The sequence below is a fragment of the Pseudorca crassidens genome, chromosome 6 (assembly GCF_039906515.1).
Source record: "Pseudorca crassidens isolate mPseCra1 chromosome 6, mPseCra1.hap1, whole genome shotgun sequence".
NCBI lineage: Eukaryota > Metazoa > Chordata > Mammalia > Artiodactyla > Delphinidae > Pseudorca > Pseudorca crassidens.
In genome coordinates this window covers 1,122,111-1,140,436 of record NC_090301.1, presented here as the reverse complement: position 1 = coordinate 1,140,436, position 18,326 = coordinate 1,122,111, and the positions used below count along the sequence as shown (strand labels likewise).

Sequence of the window (18,326 nt, the reverse complement as noted above, 5' to 3'; positions counted from 1 at the left end):
CCTCCTGGTTTCTTCGGCAGTGCAACTCTCAAAAGCGCTGTGGTCCCCCAAGGTCCTGCCGTGGCCTCTGTGGGCGTGCAGCCACGCCCGAGGCGCCTGCTTCGCTCCCGCCCCCCCGGCCGCAGTGCAACTCTCAACAGCGCTGTGGTCCCCCAAGGTCCTGCCGTGGCCTCTGTGGGCGTGCAGCCACGCCCGAGGCGCCTGCTTCGCTCCCGCCCCCCCGGCCTCTCCCGGCCTTGCGAGGCTCAGAAGCAAGCCCTACAGTCTCACGGGAGCGACACCCACAGCTCGGTGTCGTCCTGCCACATGGTCCTGACTGATCTGCCCTCTGGGATGAGCAGGTGGCCTCTCACCCCCACGAGTCCCTGCGTTCCTGCCTTTCTCGATTCCTTTTCCTCCCAGCTTGCAAACCGGGCATGTGTTTTCAGGCTATCTCTCCCTCGTGGTATCTTGCCAAACGCAGCCTGTGACCAACACAGGCTGCCAGGGTTTCCCAACCTCTTCCACCAGACCTGTGAGTTATTTTGGACATCGTTTGCCTCATGGGTCGTCACGGTTGAGTTTTACCAAATGTTTTGTGGCTGCATACCACGGCTTCCAGGGATGGGCCCATGCCAGCCCCCGGCCTGCATCGTATGTCCTGATACAGCCTCACACCTATTCTGGGGCCGATGTCTGTGCTCTGGCAACAAACAGCTCTAAAATACCAACGTTTTATTTTATTTTATTTATTTTTTAAATTTATTTTTGGCTGCGTTGGGTCTTCGTTGCTGCGCGCAGGCTTTCTCTAGTTGCAACGAGCGGGGGTTACTCTTCATTGCGGTGCATGGGCTTCTCATTGCGGTGGCATCTCTTGTTGCGGAGCACGGGCTCTAGGTGCGCAGGCTTCAGTAGCTGTGGCTTGTGGGCTCTAGAGCGCAGGCTCAGTAGTTGTGGCGCATGGGCTTACTTGCTCCGTGGCATGTGGGATCTTCCCGGACCAGGGCTCGAACCCATGTCCCCTGTGTTGGCAGGTGGATTCTTAACCACTGCACCGCCAGGGAAGTCCCTAAAATACCAGTGTTTTAAATAACGAAGTTTTATCTCTCACTCGTGCCTTGTGTCCGCTTCAGGCCAGGCGGGGGTGTGGGCTTCCTGTCTCTCGTTCCTCAAGGACCCATGCTGATGGACGAAAGCACCTCGTCAGAGATGGGGCTGTGAAGGGGCTCACACCAGCAGTCAGACGCGCTGGGGCCATGCGCCACGTCTGTCCGCTCCTGCCACGTGCGTGGAGGTGGGGGGTTTCGGCCAGTGGCAGTACTGACCACCATAGGGGCTGAGGGCAGTGCTGGGAGACAGAACTTTCGGGACAGAGAGGGGAGCAGTCAGGCAGGAGAATTGGGCCGAGGAGGGTGATGTCCAGGATGGGGATGGGAGTGGCCGTGAGCATCGGATCTGCTGGGGCCAAGGAAGGCGGGGCAGCGAGGAGAGATGGTGTGTGGAGAGCTGACCCGTGAGGGTTTGTGTATAGAGCCCCGCGCTGCCTGGAGCCTCTCTGGAGTCCAGGTACGGGCGTCTTGAGTCCCTCAAGCCGTGTCCTGTGTGGTCCAGACTTGCCTTGGGGGCGCTTCTCTCCCCTCCCCCACTCTTACTGGGACTTACTGGGGGTAAGCCCCCCTCTCTCAGGCCAGGTGCCTTGGGCAGAGCTTCAGATGTAAACAAAAGGCCACGTCAAGCACCCACCCAGGAGAGCACCAACCACATGCTCAGCGGCCAACACTCCCCGGCCCAAGCGGACCCCCAGGGAAGCAGGGCTGACAAAGGAATCAGAACACAACTAACGTCTTGGCCACACAATGGCGGGGTGGGGGTGGTTTGAAATAAACCCTAAGACAGGAATAGGCACCTGTGAGATGACCAGGAGTCAAGAAAAAGAACCAGTCAGGGACCTTGGAAGTTTCTTAAAGGGACAACTTTTTAAATAAAAAAAAATGCAACCCGAGAAGAATGGTCACAGTGAAGACGGGACTCACGGACTGGAGCATCAAAGAGCCCTCCTCGCGTCAGCAAAGGCCTGACGAAGGGAAAGAACAGAGGAAGCGCGAAGCGGTAGGATTCGCCCAAGACCCGGGGTCGTGGAAAGACTGGGCCGCACGAAGAAGCTCAGACTGATCAAGGCATCCTCGCTCTCAACACATCCGGGACTCCAGCCTCCTCTCCTTAGCCATTGCCCCCCTCTACCCACCATCAGACCTCCCCGGCCAGGCTGGGCCACCTAAGGCCGCCTCCCCCAGGCAGCCTCCCTAACCCACATCCCCTAACACAGGCTGTCCTTTCATCAAGAGGATTCTGACGGCAGCTGTTACGGGTTTTGTTTTTTGTTTTTTTCTTCACTTTCTCTCTAAATAATCACCAGATGCTGGGAGGGTGAAGGCCAAGCGCAGGATGCGCCCTGAACACGGGCTGTGCCGAGGCTCCCACAGGGCTATAGCCCAGCATCCGGCAGGGGCTCTCAGCACAGGGCAGGGGGGAGAGGCTACCGCCCACCCACCCAGGCCCAGATAATCCTTCCTTGTTCAAAAACGCACGAGCAAGCAGAGAGGAATAGAGGACGCGACGCCCGCAGTGCAGAAAATATCCCACTTGGAAATCCGGTCACCTCAGAGCAGTGAAGTCAAGAAGAAATTACCTGTATTGTGTTCAAAATAAAACTTAAGAACACGTGACCACTTGGGAGCAGTAGTTAAGGGGGAAAGTCCTAACAGGAGCGTGTATTATTTTTAACAATGAGGTTAAAAAAAAAACCCAAACAATCTAAAACATCACCGCAAAAGAATCCATTCCTCTGTCAGCAAGCAAAGCGACCTAGGCCTGCCTGGTTTCGGAACGCTGGCTCCGTCCCACGTATAGCTGTGGGGTCCTGGGCTGCCCCCTCCTCCCTTTGAAGTTAAGGTTCTTTGTCGTAAAATGGGACGGTAACACCTACCTCTGAGATGCGTGGGGATCGTACAAACTCCACGTCTCAGCGTTGTCAAGTGCATTTGACCCTTCAAGCCCTTAGGGGCGGGACCTTCCTCACTTCTGTTGAACTGATTGCGGGTTGCAGGAAAGACACAGATGGCTTTGTTCCAGCCCTGCCTGGGGAGATTCCTTCAGCTGGAACCTCCAGACAGGGGCAGGGGAGAGACCCACGCTTCCAGGACGCACTCCCACTCCGCTCCAGCGAAGACCGTCCCACAGGGAAACAGTCCACATTCGTGGCCCTCGCTGACGCCCCTCGGCCCAGGCCCAGCCTTGTTTCTCATGTAATCCTCAGCCCGCCCCAGGGTCCCTGCAGCTGGAGACGGGCCCAGAGAGCAGCTGGGACAGCCGCCCAGCAGGGCCAGGTTTCCAGTGATTCTTGCTCAGGTGACCTCAGGGTGCTCCTGGCTCGGGGGCCCTGGACTACTGCTCTGCGTGCCCCCGGCCCCGGGGGGCGGACACCCGTGCTCCCACCGTCTCTCGGTGCTCAGAGGCCAGAGTCAGCTCTGGGATGTGCGCGGTGGAGGCTGGTCCTGTGCGCCCAGGGCCTTGCTAAGGTAGGGGACCTCCCACCTGTCCCATCCCCTGAGGAGGAGAGTCCCGGAGAGAAGGGCTTGCTCAGAGGGACAGCCGCCCCACCGCCCGCAGGCCCGGGACACGAGTCAGCCTTGGGCTGCCTAGGGTCGGGCACGTGGCCTTCACTGTTCTGCGGGCCTGAAACTGCCTTGCAATTTAGACGCATCAATGCAACTGAGAACGTGTCTCAAGAGCTTCCTCACCTGAGGGGCCCGAGGCCAATCCTTCTGCAGCTCCACGGGGCCTCCCGATGTCTCACTTGTAACCGTCAAACAGCGCTATGACATGGAGCTGGTGTTCCCGCCTTACAGCGAGGGCCCTGAGGTCAGACTTTAAATAACTGCCCATCCCGGGACCTGCGGTTGTGGAGACGGGTTGTGCACCAGCAGCCCCCAGAACACCTCCTCATTTTCCCACCCCAGGCTGCCTCCGTCGCCTCCTGATACCCCAAGCCAGAGGCTCCACTCTGCACAGGGCTGGGGAGTGGGCCCAGGAGGGAGAGGGGACTCCTGCTAATTGGCCAAGGGGTCATCTCTGCACCCAGAGGTGGGGAAAGGCACCACAGGGCTTGTGGGGTAAGTGTGGCCCAGGAGGAGCTGTGCCCGCAGGCCGACAGGAAAGATGCCTTCATGCCGTCTCGGTGTTGGTCACAAACCAACACTGCAGGCCTGGGCTGCTGCCTACCCAGCACCAACTGTCTGCTGGCCCCTTCTCTGGGCGTGGGCCCAGCTCTGGACACCGACATGCCCACAGGACACTGCCTGCTCTCCAGAGCTTGCAAGCCTGGGTAAGTGGCACAGCAGAGGCCCCCACTTAGAGTCCAGATCCTGGACTGGCCCCAGCCCGCTGCTCACCACCCCAGCGTGTTACCTGGAGCAGACCAGTCGCCCAACACCCCAGGTCAGGGAAGTTTCTCTTAGTCCTTCAGGACACCCACATGAAGCAGGGCCCAGGCCATTCCTGACTCCATCCAGCTACGGTGCAGCCTCCAGCCTGCCATAAACATCTTCTGGGAGAGTCAGCACCACGGGGGCAAGGGTCATGAAATGAGCATCCCAGAGAGAGATGTCAGACGATGCGGTTACTCCCTTCTCTAGAACCTCAGCAGAGATGAGGACCCTAGGCCTCCAAACCCCCCCGTATCATGCCACCACCAACAGCTGCTCCTCATGCAGGCCTTGCTGGACCTCTCAGAGGGAGAAGCCGCAGCTGTCACAGCAACCGGGGGCTCTGGAGCAAGAACGCCGGGGCAGGGGCTCCTGGACCAGGCTCCGTTTCTCATCAGCATGGATCAGACTGCAGAAGGGCTTCGATCTGACCACCCTTCCTATCTGGGAGGCTGGGCAAAAGCGGCCTGCGGATACAAAATCTGAGAAGCTCTAGTAGGTATCAGAGAGCTGTCCTAGAAGGATTGTGCCCCACCCCACCCCATCTCCTCCCCTGTGCGGCCCTCTGTGAAGGCTCCAGCCACAGTGAAGCAGGCTTGGAGAGGCAATCAGAGAATAAGCCTCTGGCTGGCTGCCTGCCTTCCTTCCTAGGAATGGGGACGGGGAAGGGCAGGCTCCTGCAGCAAAGGTGAATCCTTGAGCAGATCCTTAAGTCACTGCCCTCACCAACCCGCAGCACTGAGCGGCCATGAGCTACAACCGCAACTCCAGCGGGTCACTGTGCAGCCCACCAGCACCAGATGCCCGGCCATCTGGGGACCCGGAGGATGCTCCAGCCTCATCGCCTGCCCGGCTCAGGATCTAGCGCGTCTGATCCCAGCCTGCCCTGAGACAGCCTCCCAGGCCTGGGTAGGCCCTCCCGGGGCCGTAACATTCCCCAGGACCCCAGCACACAACCACAACAGTGGCGGACACCACACGGTCCCTGACGGCCCACAGCTCCCCTTCCCGAGTCTCTCATTGGCTCTCCCGACACCAGGTGGCCGGACCCACCGCCCCCGCCAGAAGAAGTGCATTCTGGAGGCAGCACGGCATGCTGGGACCTGTAGTTCGTGGCCCGACCTCGGCCGAGACTGCCTCTCTGGTCCCTTCAGCCTCAGGAGGCAGTCCTGACGCCCCGACCCGAACCACACCGGCCCGAGGACAAGACGCTGCCGGCTTCCCAGGTATGAGTCTCCGCTGAGACACCTTCGAGCCCCCCGGCCCTGGAAAGAGAAGTGCAGCCAAGGCGACTAACCGGCTTCGCTGGAGCCTAGATCGAGAGCCACGCCCTCTGGGGGCTGGGAATCTGGCGCGGACTTCCCAACGCTCGAGTGGGATTGGGCCGTTCTGTCATGTGATCAGGGGCTACGCGCCTGGTTGGCTGCAGCCTAGATCGACGGTTACCGGGGCGACGGAGCGGGCGGGCACCGGGGCCGGGTGGTACTGTGGGTCCAGCGGGGCTGGGGGGCCGGGCCGGGCGGGGGAGGCGCGAGGCAGGTGGGACCGCGGCCGGTTCGCGCTCCCTCCGGGGCTGCGCGCCCCCTCGGCTGCGCTCGGCACCGGGGCGCGGGCAGCAGATGGGAGCTCGGGGTGCCCAAGATGCGGGCGCCGGCCAGGGAGCTCTTCCGGGACGCTGCCTTCCCGGCCTCGGACTCCTCGCTCTTCTCCAGCTTCTCCACGCCGCTGGCCCAGTTCCGGGAGGAAATCACGTGGAGGCGGCCCCAGGTGGGGCAGGGGGGCGCGCGGGTCTCGCGGCAGGCCTCCAGGCGCTCCTTCCTGCAGGGGTGCGAGCGCGGCGGCCGGGGTTAGCCGGGGCTGGATGCACGACGGTCGGCAGGGTCTGCCGCCGCTGTCCTCCTGAGTGGGCTGCCAGGCCCCCTCCCCAGCCCACTCGGGGTGTGCTGGACCCGAGTTTACGGCCCCTCCTTGCGAGAGCTCCGTTCAATAGGAGATTCAAGCCACAGCGAGAGGGGCGTTTTAACAGACGCAAACTCAGCCCCACTTGCGTCTGCTTTGAAGAGCTTCCAGTCTGCATGGCTCTTCTGGCCACAAGCGGTCTCGTTCTGTTTCTCATTATGTTCTGGAAGGGCCAGGCTGAGCCTACAAAGCAAAGCCGTTTTGCTCTGCGCGTTCCTGTCTTGGACCTCGTGCACTTGCACTTTCAGATGTAATTATTTCAAGGTGGCAGTTTAGAGGGATGCTCCGGCCTAGTGCTATGCTGGTATCTTTAGAAATGGTGTATCAGCTGAATAAGACTGTCCAAGGAACCGTCTCTCCCTGAGTGTATGCAGTCTTAGTGGGGACAGCTGTGTGCACCAGCCCTGGAAGAAGGCCAGACCTGGCTCTGCCTGTTGAGGTGCTTTCCGTGGGCAGCACTGAGAGGGCCTGTTTGGCATGGAGGTGCCAAGGGCCAAAGAGCCTTACCGGCCGTGCCGGTGGAATTTGGGTTAAAAAAAAGTGTGGGGGGTGGATTTTGGGGACAATGGGAGGCCATTAGAATGTTTTTAGTAGAGGAGTGATTCGATTTGATTTACGTTTTAAGAAGCTCACTCTTACTGCCAGGTGTGAAATGGATTGTTGGGGCAAGAATGAAAGTGGCCATTGCAGTGGTCCCGGAGAAAGATGAAGGAGCTCAGATTAGTGTGACAGCTGTTGGGATGGGGCTTTGGAGTGGATGGATTTGAGAGATATTTTGGAGGGGGGCTTGATAGGTCTTAGTGACCGATTGGAAACTAGAGCTGGGTTCGTGGTGGTCAGGAAATGGGAAGAGAAACTTATATTTACATAACACTCATTATATGCCAGTAAAGGCTATAGGTATTCTATGTGCACAGAATTTATGCCCTTGATTTTATTTAGTCCACCTAATAATTCTATAAGGTTGGTACTTGTATCTCCATTTTACAGACCAGGAAACCAACGTTAAGTCAAAAGGTTGCCCAAGGTCTCAGGACTAAGAAGTGGCAGAGGTAGGTCTGAGACCCGTTTGTCTTAGTGACCGATTGGAAGTAGATGTCAGGATGAAAGAGGGACCAAGAATGACTTCTAGATTTCTAGCCTGAGCACCTGGGGGATGATGGTCCCGGTTGCTGTGCTGGGGAAACTGGGAGGTGGGGGAGAGCTAGGGGTGGAAATGTAGGCTTGGGTTTTGCTCTCACAGGTTCAAGCGGAGCTGACAGTAGGCAAGTGGGTATGAGAGTCGGGAGCTCAGGAAGACCTGGCCTAGATGCTCCACTGGGAGCTGGGACTGTAACAGATGGCTTACTGTCCAGGGTCTGGAAGGTATCTCAGGAGGAAGTATGGGCAGAGAAGAGGCGGCTTGGAACCGAGCCTTGAGGAACCGCAGGTGCCTTGACAGGTAGACTTGAGAAGTGGCAGGCAGCGAGGGGAAAGGACAGCCAGAAGCCCTTGGAATCATGGAAGCCAGGAGGGGACTGCCGGGGTCGGGGACAGCCACTGCTCTGATGCTGCCGAGTGTTGGGAAAGACAAGAACAGAGAATGCCCGTTGGAGGTGACGACACAGAGGTGACATTGATAAAAGCAGTTTGGGGGGCATGACTGGCTCAGAAGCAACGAGGTGTGGCAAGGAGCCGGAGGGAGGAAGTAGGGGCAGCAGCTCTTTCGAGAAGTCGGTCAGTGATGGGCCTAGAGAGGAAATAGTGCCCAGGGACAGCATCTTAGAGAAGAGAAGACATCCTCTCCCATGCCTTATGCTGGTGGGATCCTCCCTGCAGAGAAGGAAGGAAGCGGGGATCGTGGGAGGGACCAGATACTGAGGGCAGGAATGGGGTCAGGTCAGGGGGCTTCTGATGGAGCATCAGGTGTGGCCATCCGCTCAGAGGGGCGAGGGTGTTTTGAGAAGAGAAGGAGGAAGGAGAAGGGGTAAACTAGTCAGGAGTGTGGAAAACTGAGCCTTTTAGAGAAACAGTATAGAGGACCCACAAATTCATACTTGCCTGTATGAATTTAAAGTGAAACCGTTTTCTAGACCAACCGTTTTATGAAAGGCGGGGTAGGATTCATCCAGAGTTGGGAGTTTTGCCAATTAAGGGAGGTGGACAGAGACAGGGACCCTGGAATCTTAAGCTGGATGCGATGATCTGAAGCCAGGAGGGGCTGACGGATACCGGCTGCAAGAAGCCAGCTGCTTCCCGTCCCCTCTTAGGCAATGTGGATGACCAGAAAAGCTCCTCCCCAGCCCCTGTCACATAGATCCTGTGTTCTTGGTTTTAAAGCTAGCCACAGGCATGAAGTAATTCTGGACGATTTTCTTTATTTCAGGAAATCTGCGCCACACCCCAGCTGTTTGCAGATCGCGCTCAGGAAGGACAGGTGAAGCAAGGGCTGCTAGGGGACTGCTGGTTCCTGTGCGCCTGCGCCGCCCTGCAGAAGAGCCAGCACCTCCTGGACCAGGTGTCTGCCACAGCGCGGCTTCCCCTCCGGCCCTTGCTTCCTGTCTGCCCGCGTTGGAAGGAAGCAGGAGGCAGCCAAGCTCTTGCCCTGCGGGACTCGGCCCTCGGGGGCTCCGAGGCGCAGATGCAGTGACCCCCTCCCGCAGGGGCCAGCAGGGCTACTTTCTGCCCTGCTCTGCCATCTCCCGAGCCCTGGGTCAGGCAGGCATTTGGAATAAAAAGACAAACGTGCCAGCCAGGCGTCGGGGGAGGTGGAACCCTTTGCACGACGGGAGGGTACCGTTCCGCACGGTCACGCTCTGCTCGGGATGCTGGGAGCGCGCCGCGTGGTGGCTTCTCTCACCATCTCCTTTTGCCTCTCCCCACGCGCGGCAGGTCTTTCCTCCGGGACAGCCGAGCTGGCTCGACCAGACGTACCGCGGCTCCTTCACCTGTCGAGTTTGGCAGTTTGGACGCTGGGTGGAGGTGACCATAGATGACCGTCTGCCTTGTCTTGCAGGGAGACTCTGCTTCTCCCGGTGCCAGAGGGAGGATGTGTTCTGGCTTCCCTTACTGGAGAAGGTCTACGCCAAGTACGCACGCTGCGGGTGGAGGGGCCGGGCCAGGCGGGCTGGGGGCCTGGGAAGCACATCTGCTCGCCCTGGGCTGCAGCATCCTTGTCAGCAGCTAGGGTCTGGTGGCCAGTCCTGGGTGGGGCGACCCATCCAGAGACAGAGACTCTGAGACTTGGCCTGTGGTTTGCTGTCCCCTCTGCCCACTCCCTCTTTCCCTGCCCTCATTTCAAAGTCGGGCATGAAGGCCTCGCCTCCAGAAAGAGGGTGTGTGTTTTCCTCTCTCTTTCCTCAAACCCAAGTGAGAGAAATGTCTCCGTCTATCTGTGTCACCACTGGGGACAGGCGGCCTCTGTGCAGGTTGCTGGGAAGGAATGAGGCCACCGAGGTACCATGCTCGTTTATCGTAGTCCTGAGACCAAGGACTTCCTCCCCGAGTGTGCTGATGGCCGTGCTGAAAGGCGCTGGGCCCGTAGACAGGCCTCCGCGGTGGGAGTGAGCCCTCCACTGCTGCCGCTGGCGGGGCCGAAGGCCTTGATCATGAGAGACGCAGGAGTGGGAGCTCACAGCCTCCGTGCCCGCCTCCCACTGGTGCCCCACAGGGGCAGAGGCCGCAGGGCACTGCGGGGTGCTGTCCCGTATGGCCTTGGAGGCGAGCTTGTGTCTGGACTTGGTGAGGACAGGGTGGGAGGGAAAGAGGCGAGGAAAGAGAGGCGATTGAGGTGGGTAGAAGGCAGACCACAGGGGACAGGAGAGGGGCAGGGGGCCTGGTACCGGAGCCTCACGCCTTCCTGGCTGTCTCCCCAGGGTCTACGGGTCCTATGAGCACCTGTGGGCGGGACAGGTGGCTGACGCCCTGGTGGACCTCACTGGTGGCCTGGCCGAAAGGTGGAACTTGAAGGACATGGCAGGAGCCAGCGGCCAGCAGGACAGGCCCAGGGGCGCGGAACGCAGGACTTGTCGGCATCTGCTCAGCCTGAAGGACCGCGGTCTGCTGAGCTGCTCAGTGCTCAGCCCCAGAACAGGTAGGCGGGAGCGGGCGGCGGCATGGCAGTCCTGCACACCTGAGCCCTCTCGGCCTCCTATACAGAGCTTTTTACTGTGGTCCTAGATGGGCTAAGCGGAAAGGAGGACCTTCGGAACTGGTGTCTGAGTGTGTGACCTTCCCTACTGACCGTCCTTCTCTGGAGGGAAGTGTCCCCTTTTCCCTTGACCAGGGCTTGCCGCCATGGGGAGGCGGGAGCCTGTATTGGGGTCGCTGGGAACCAGGTGGCGGCACCATCTCTGGCCCAGCTGGTAACCTGGCAAAAGCGACAGTCAGGTTTTCACTTTAGTAATATACCTGCTCATTGAAAGAAATCCGTTGAAAAAACAAATCACTCAGACTTGACTACTTTTGACTTTTTAGTCCCTTCTCAGTTTGTTTTCAAAAAGATGTATATGTTTTATATTCTATATCATATGCCATTATCTGTGTTGCTGTGTAAACTTTGTCAACGTCTTACGTTATCAGTGTGTCTGCTGCACTCTTCTTAACTCTTCCCTTGATGTTGGGTATTCGAGGTCTTTCCATTTTATGCTATTATAAATAGCACTGCAGTGGATATCTTTATGCATAATTGTTTTCATATTTACGGTTATTTTCCTAACGGGCTTTTTGTCCAAAGAATAAGAACATCAAAATAAACTGCCACGTGTTGGCCGTCGCGCTGCCCGGCGGCGCGCGAGCGTTAGCACAGCCCCGGGCTGGTTTGCCCACCTGCAGGCCTCAGGGTGGGGTTGGGGAAGCACACTTCGGGGGTGAGGGGAGCCCACAGAGTGCTGTGCTGGGACGCTATGCGAGACACTGCCTCAGGGGGTGGCCTGTGTAGCATCAGCTGCCCCCAGGGTGGGGTAGGACTAACTCTGGGCACTTCAGGCTTTGGGGGAGCCCACAGGCAAAGATGGAGAGCAGCTGGAGCCCACCGAAGTGGCAGGGGGCTGGGGACGTGGGCGGGACACACAGAGTGGCGGCTCCAGTGCCTTTCTAAGCAAAGCACTTAAAGACATTCCAGGAGTTTCTTCTCCTGTCTGGACCGCCACCCGCCCACCAGTCTCTGCTTGGCCCCTTCACTTCTGCGCCTGTCTGTCCCAAGGCCTCTGGCCAGGTGGAGGGTCTCCCGTGGGCCTCCAGCCCTCCCCACCGGTTTCTGCTCAGACACTACCTGGCGCCCCTGACACCTTAGCAGGCCTCGCCGGGAAGAGGTTTCTCTAGTTTCTGGTGTCACAGACCCGCCCGTGACCGTGCTGGGAGCAGCCCTTTTGAGAACCTCCCTCATCATCCTCAACGAGGGCTGAGGCCCAGAGAAGGGAGTGACTTGTCAGGCCTGGCGGCAGCCGAGCCGCAGTCTAAACCCAGGCCTTCAGCGTGACTCACGCTGCATAAGGCCACTCCGGAGCTGACTTGTCGGCAGCGGTCAGGAAAGGAGCCCCTGGTGGCCCGCGGGGACCCGGGTGCCTGTGCAGCTGCGGTTGAGTGGGCTGGGGCGTCCCAGGGAAGGAGGCGGACCTGTGCATCTGCTCGGTTTGAGGACTTCCTGGCTGTCCCTCACCCAGGTACCAGGGCGCTGGGGGAGTTTCATGCTTTCATTGTCTCGGACCTGCGAGAGCTCCGGGATCGGGCTGGTCAGAGCATCCTGCTGCTGCGGATTCAGAACCCCTGGGGCCGGCGGTGTTGGCAGGGGCCCTGGAGAGAGGGGTGAGTGCGGCGAGGTGCACTCTGGGTCATTGCGCTGGTCTTGCTGGGGGAGGGGTGCGGGGCCCGAGGGGCAGCCCAGAGCCGCCTTGACCGTGTGTGCGCCTGGTGTCCGAGGCCGGGCCGTGGTCAGGACAGGGTTTGGTTGCTCTCCTGCTCGTGGGCCACCGTGCTCTGTGCTCGGCCCCAGATGGCCTGTTGAGGCAGCCTTAGTGCTGGGCCCTGCGACCCAGGCGCCCGGGGCGGTCGGGGCCTGTCCTGGGTCAGGGGCACCCACGGACTGGTGGATGCCTTGCCGGGCTGCGGGCGACAGACCCACGGAACGCCTGCACCCAGTCATCAGCTCAGCGTCAAGACCTGGCCCAGGGCCGCTGCCCTTCGCCGGCCCAGGGTCGCAGGGCGGGACCAGCATCCCCACCCCCACCCCGCCCTGCCACCTGCCACCCCCGTCATCCGCTCAGCAGGCGGGAGGCCTCGGCTGAAGGGAGGTTCCTTCCAGGGGTGAAGGGTGGAACCGGGTGGAGTCCACGGCCCAGTCTGAGCTGCTGTCACAGCTCCAGGAGGGGGAGTTCTGGGTGGAGGAGGATGAGTTTCTGCGGGAGTTTGACGAGGTCACCATCGGCTTCCCCATCTCGGAGGCTGGCCACCTGCAGAGCCTCTGCTCAGGTAAGGGAGGCCTGCGCCCTGGGGGAGGCCTCGTGGCTCGCAGTGGCCCGGACGACTGGCCTCTGACGTCCGGGGCTGAGCAGGCCCCGCATCCCACCGCAGGGTGCCTGGTTGCTCCTTGGCTTCTCTTCAGGGCGGAGCGGTGGCTGCACCCCCACCTGCCCTGGGGGGACAGGTGGCGGGGTGGGGGGCCCCTGCTCGTGCAGGGAGCAGGAGGGGGACCCCGTCCCTGCAGCTGACGTGGGGGTCGCCACCCAGGAAGGGCGCTGTGCCACACTCAGGAGCTGCCCGGGGCCTGGGTCAAGGGCCAGTCGGCGGGAGGCTGCCGGAACTACAGTGGCTTCCCCAGCAACCCCAAGTTCTGGCTGCGGGTCTGCGAGCCCAGCGAGGTATACATGGCCGTCCTGCAGAGACCGCGGCTGCGCACGGCGGGCCACCCAGGCAGGGACTACCAGGCCGTGGGCCTGCACATCTGGAAGGTAACCCACCCGGGCCTGGCACCCCGCTCTGTGGGATGCAGGCACAGGGGTGAGGAGGCCTGAGCCCCAGGAGCCCCCGACGTGCCCCTCGCCCCCCCCCCCGGCTGTCTTCCCACAGACCCCGCTCAGATCTGAGTCCACAGGACTCACCTCCCTCCGCCTAGCCCAGGGTGTGCCCTTTGGCCAAAGGCAAGCTACACAGAAGCAGCCGTTAGCAGAGCTGGCAGAGGTGTTAGGAGGGCTGCTGGGGGCAGCCCCGGACCTCCCTACAAAACAGGGATGGGGTTGTTGTGCTCTCGTGGGTTGTCTGAGGTACCCTCGTACCTCAGGGTGGAGGTACGTGGAGACCCCTGTCCTGCTCTCCGAGGGGACAGGAGGGTGGCCGACAGAGGACCGCGCTGCCCGTTGGCTTGCCCAGTTGCTTGGTTGTTAACCCTGTGTGTCCTGACGGGGTCTGACAGCTCACATCACACTGTTCCCCGTCTCTGTGCGGCCACGGCCTGCCTGGTGTTGCTTTCCTCGTGCAGAAACTGCTAGCAAGCGTTTGCCTGGCAGTGCCCAGGTTGCATCAGCCTCCTGCCTTTGCAGGCGCGGCCCTGTCTGGATTTGTCTGTCTCCTCCCGGAGCAGAGGAGGACTTGCAGGCTCCCGTGTGGGATGGAGCCACTGACCCCAGGGCTGAGGGGAAGGCCCGGGTTCACCGGGGTGCGGGGGACCCGTAGGCCTGGGTGCTTCGAGGGGGCCCCTTCTGTGACGGATGCACACGGGCCTCCCCTGCAGGTGGAGAAGCGGCGGGTCAGCCTGCCCAAGGCCCTGTCTGCGCCCCCCGTGGCGGGCACCGCATGCCACGCGTACGACCGCGAGGTCCACCTGCGCTGTGAGCTCACCCCGGGCTACTACCTGGCCGTGCCCAGCACCTTCCTGAAGGACGTGCCAGGGCGGTTCCTGCTCCGGGTCTTCTCCAGCGGGAGAGTCTGCCTCAGGTGAGGGTGGTGGGCAGGCCGGGGACTGGGGCAGGGCCGCGTGAGTGTGCGCCACGGCCGCCTCCTGTGCTTCTCTCCCCGGCAGCGCCATCCAGCCGGCAGCCCAGAGCGCTGCCCCCCGGGAGGTCCTGCCCATGGGCGAGTGGGAGACCGTGAGGCTGCGGGGCTCCTGGAGAGTCGGCCGGACGGCGGGGGGCAGCCGGAACTTTGCCTCCTACCCCACCAACCCCCGCTTCCCCCTCTCGGTGCCAGAGGGCGCGGGCCCCCGCTGCGTCCGCATCACCCTGCGCCAGCACTGCCGTGACCACGAGGGCCTCCCCATCGGCTTCCACGTCTTCCAGGCAGGCGCCCCTGCTCCCGGGCGTCCGGGTGGGGTGAGCCGGGGTCGGGCAGAGAGGCCCCCGGGCTCTGTCCGCGTCATCCAGTCACACACAAGACTCATTTCTATTCCTAAAGTCCATAGCTCACTGGGGGTCACGGCTCAGCTCAGGCAGCCCCTCGTCCACTCGCCTGGGCTCAGAACCACTGGACACTTGTGTCCTGAGCTGCCCCCAGCACTGCACCTGCAGCCGGGAGGCCCGACAGGGCGCAGAGGGTGCCGTTGTCCAGCAGGAGCCGCCCTGAAGCCGCGTGAATCCTCCCCGCCCCAAACCCCGTGGCTGAGTCTGGAACCAGCGAGGGCCTGGGCTCTGGGGACCAGCAGGAAAGGGACGGAGGGGAGGCCCACACCCGCTGAGACGTGACGGATGGTCGCGCCACCGAGTGAGGGTCTTCTGATCAGAAAGAGAAGACAGAGCTGGGGGTAGGAGCTGAGAGCGAGGCCGAGGTGCAGGGCCGCATCCCAGGCAGCAGGAGGGTGGGGCGGCCTTCGGGAGCTCGGGGAAGTGCGCCTGTTGCCCCCGCAGAGGAGAGGCTGCCTCCCGGGCTCACGTGGGCACGGGTGGCAGGAGACTGTGGAGGCCAGGCGAGGGCCAGGGCGTCACAAACGCCGCCCCGAGCGCCTTCCCCGGCCTCAGTCAGCTCTTCCTCTCCCAGCGCGTGAACAGGATGCACCTAGCGACGTGTAGCTGGAGAAGGCGGGGAGGTGAAGTGCTAGAGGTCAGAGGTCACAAACCCAGATCCCATGGTGAGGCGTGGCTCCCCTGCTCCTTCTGGGGACCCCGCTTCAAGATGGGCTTGGACAGTGGCAGGTGCCCGAGGACGGCATGGGCTGGAGGATGGCCCGGAGCTGTGCCGTCAGGGGCCCGTCATGGGGCTGGGCACGCTTAGCCTGCGCTGCAGACGACGTGGGGGAGCGGAGGGTCGGCTCTTCTCTGAGAAGGTTCTGTGCCCTCAGGATCCCAACGGCTGAGGACGTATTCTGGTGCCTCGCTCCACCGCAGGCCACCCCTGGGGTACCCCCCCGGCGCTTCGAAAAAAGTGCCGGTGCCGGGGCCAAAGAGATGAGTCCTGGGGCAGGGGCTTGCGCAGTGGGGGCCTCCTGATGCCCTGGGTCTTAATTCCCCCACCCAGCTCCTCCCAGCGGCCACCCTGAAGGCTGGGCTGTGCCCTGGGACACGAGGTGCCCTGGTCTCTTCCCCTGAGAGCCCCAGGCAGAGCTTCTCGGGGCCCAGAAGCTGGGGCTGCAGTGACAGTCGCTGGAGGATGTGAGGGTGGGCCTTCTCCTGGTCCCCAGGCTGCGGCCCTCGGGTGGTGGGGCCCTGGTGAGTGGCGAGTCCAGCTTCGGGGGCCTGGCATGTGTGACGGGGTCCAAGCAGACTGCACTGGGCTGCTCCCGACCCAGGGCAGTGCTGCCTGGGAAGGGAGCGAGGCCAAGGCTGAGACAGAGGACTTGCCTTCGCCGTCCCGGCGGACACAGCCGATTCGGTCCGCCCACGGGCAGGCCGCCCGGTCTGAGCCCGGGCCTCCCCCAGGTCCCAGCGGACGGCGGGGGCCAGGATGCGCCCTCCTTGCTGCTCCAGGAGCCTCTGCTAAGCTGTGTGCCGCACTGCTACGCCCAGGAGGTCAGCCGGCTCTGCCACCTGTCCGAGGGGACCTATTGGATCGTGCCCTCCACCTACCTGCCAGACACAGAGGGGGCCTTCACAGTGACCGTAGAGACCAGAATAGACAGGTGGGGCGCCGGGGCCGTGTGTGGGGGTGTGTGTGTGTCGGTCGGGGGGCCGTGGTCCTCAGCATCTTAGCGCCCCTGGTTCTCTCCCACCTGTCGCACACACCCCAGCTCTCACTGTGCTGGCAGAGCCCAGAGGCCTGTGGGAGGAGAGTGCGCCGTCTAGAGAGCAGGCGGGCCTGGAGCGTGGCTGCCTCTCCAGGTGCGCGGGGAGGGACCCAGAGGGGTGAGAGCGGTGTCTTCTCCCACAGGCGCTCCATTCACAGCCAGGAGATGCTGGGGCAGCTCCTCAAGGAGGTACGTATGGGGCCTGGGAGGGCCCAGCTCACTCTGCTTTGGGGCCTCCTGGTGCCCTGCGTCTTAATTCCCCTGCCTAGCTCCTCCCAGCGGCCACCCTGAAGGCTGGGCTGTGCCCTGGGACACGAGGTGCCCTGGTCTCTTCCCCTGAGAGCCCCAGGCAGAGCTTCTCGGGGCCCAGAAGCTGGGGCTGCCGTGACAGCCCCTGGAGGACGTGAGGGCGGGCCTTCTCCCCTCGAACCAGGGCAGTGCCGCCAGCCCTCGCCATCTCCTCCCGCAGGCCTCCTTCGTGGCAGTGATGAAAGCCTAACCGGGTGATCCTGCGTGTCGGCTCTGGTGACCAGGGGTCTGAGGGGCTCCCAGTGGCCCACACGCCAGGGCCGCGGCGGCCGGCCTGAGCGGGTCCTGGCAAAGAGCCCCCGTCCCTGCAGGTGCTGCAGGAAGGGCAAGAAAAACTCAGGGTGGGCACCTTCGTTCCATGCCGCTGAGCCCACAGAGCCTCCCTGAGATCCTCCACGCCCTGTCTCCCTGGCCCCGGAGAGAGGCCTTACGGCGCGTCGGGACAGATCTCGTTTAAAACTATTTATTAGAAACGTTTTTAGGATGTAACTTTATAAATAAACATCAGTACTGAGCAGCTTCCGGCTGGCTCCTGGTTTAGGTAGCCAGCGGCTTCATTGGCTGTCACTGGGGGAGCAGGTGTGGGGCTCCCGCCTGGCTGCTGAGACACGGGGGGTGACCAGGTGGCCCGAGCGGTGCAGGGCTGGTGTAGGGAAGGAGGAGGTGGGTAGTGAGAGAGAAAATTGGAGGGGCGGCACACGGCAGTCTGCGAGTGGCTGAAGTGGCATGCTGCCATCAACTCCCCGTCCACACTGGGCCCCCCACCTGGCTGCCTTCTAGTCATCTGGTCTACCAGCCGACGGGCTCTGGTGCGAATGCTGCCGCCGGCGCCCAGCGGTCTCCTGCTTCCTTCTAGGAGGTGCGGGATGAGGTCCTCTGCTCTTGACTTGGGAGGGGATAGCCTGCAGGCCTCTGACCCCTGGACCCCTCAACCCCTAACCATTTCTGGTGCCCCGATCGTGGCCTGGTTTGTCTCCTGCCCCATCTTCCTCCTCTGACTTCAACGCCGTGTCATCACCATGACTGGGGCGTCGAGCCAGTTGGGTCTTTTTGTCCTGTATTACAACACAGTCTGGAAAAAACTGCCAGTGGCCGTTCCATTGCGCGAAAGTGCGGGCTGGTCCTCGTCTCTCCTGACCTGCACCGTCACGGAGCACTGCCGGGCCTGATGCTGCCCTCGGGGGGCAGGAGTTGTCCTGGGAACCCCGAGTTCTGTGTCACGTGGAGCTGGGCTGGGGCCGCCACTCCTGACGGGACCACCCGGGGTCTTCGGAGGCTCAAGGGGGGGGGGTGTCCCAGTCTCCACCCTCCCCCGAGGTACCGTTTGCGATTTGTTGTCTGGGGTGGGTGATGGTTTCAGCCTCGCCCTTGGCCTTCCTGACTGGCGTCTCTGACCCCAGAGAGGGTGTTGGTCATTTGCACATGTGAATCCCAGTTACATGCTTGGAGACCAGGAAGTGACGCCATTG

The 18,326-nt window shown here is 61.8% G+C and overlaps 2 protein-coding genes and 1 long non-coding RNA gene across 9 annotated transcripts in view; 2 read left to right on the top strand and 1 right to left on the bottom strand.

The window, feature by feature from the left end:
• Positions 1-607: 607 nt before the first annotated feature.
• LOC137226017 (uncharacterized) lies at positions 608-5,312 on the bottom strand. 3 transcript variants are annotated; one of them, XR_010944114.1, is made up of 4 exons: positions 4,447-5,312; positions 3,780-3,932; positions 2,966-3,117; positions 608-2,668 (listed from the first exon to the last, which is right to left on the bottom strand). It is a non-coding gene; the product is annotated as an uncharacterized lncRNA (long non-coding RNA). The 3 variants fall into 3 exon arrangements; XR_010944113.1 differs by having other exon boundaries at positions 3,780-5,312; XR_010944115.1 differs by having other exon boundaries at positions 2,966-3,068; positions 3,780-5,312.
• A 592-nt stretch (positions 5,313-5,904) lies between these two features.
• On the top strand, positions 5,905-17,374 carry CAPN10 (calpain 10). Of its 5 annotated transcripts, none has more exons than XM_067740010.1 (12): positions 5,906-6,230; positions 8,788-8,919; positions 9,294-9,490; positions 10,277-10,494; positions 12,065-12,206; positions 12,703-12,869; positions 13,128-13,348; positions 14,128-14,330; positions 14,416-14,671; positions 16,244-16,443; positions 16,692-16,737; positions 17,018-17,374. In XM_067740010.1, exons 1-12 carry the CDS (start codon positions 6,105-6,107, stop codon positions 17,045-17,047), a joined length of 1,938 nt encoding a protein of 645 aa, XP_067596111.1. In that variant the 5' UTR covers positions 5,906-6,104; the 3' UTR covers positions 17,048-17,374. The 5 variants fall into 5 exon arrangements, 4 of the variants coding, with proteins under 4 accessions (XP_067596109.1, XP_067596107.1, XP_067596111.1 ...); XM_067740007.1 differs by having other exon boundaries at positions 14,416-14,704; XM_067740008.1 differs by lacking the exons at positions 16,692-16,737; positions 17,018-17,374 and adding an exon at positions 16,552-16,685 and having other exon boundaries at positions 5,905-6,230; positions 14,416-14,704.
• GPR35 (G protein-coupled receptor 35) overlaps positions 10,362-18,326 on the top strand; it is a 33,625-nt gene continuing 25,660 nt past the window's right edge. Inside the window, exon 1 of the mRNA XM_067740011.1 lies at positions 10,362-10,494. The gene's annotated coding sequence lies outside the window, so the exon portion shown is untranslated. The remainder of the gene's footprint in view (positions 10,495-18,326) is intronic.

What these genes read in the sequence shown, in the direction of transcription:
- CAPN10 (XM_067740006.1), top strand. Translation starts at nt 6,105, where the DNA reads ATGCGGGCGCCGGCCAGGGAGCTCTTCCGGGACGCTGCCTTCCCGGCC. An exon ending in AGTGCTCAGCCCCAGAACAG is followed by an intron (nt 10,495 to 12,064) that starts GTAGGCGGGAGC and finishes TCCCTCACCCAG; the next exon opens with GTACCAGGGCGCTGGGGGAG. An exon ending in CCTGCAGAGCCTCTGCTCAG is followed by an intron (nt 12,870 to 13,127) that starts GTAAGGGAGGCC and finishes GTCGCCACCCAG; the next exon opens with GAAGGGCGCTGTGCCACACT.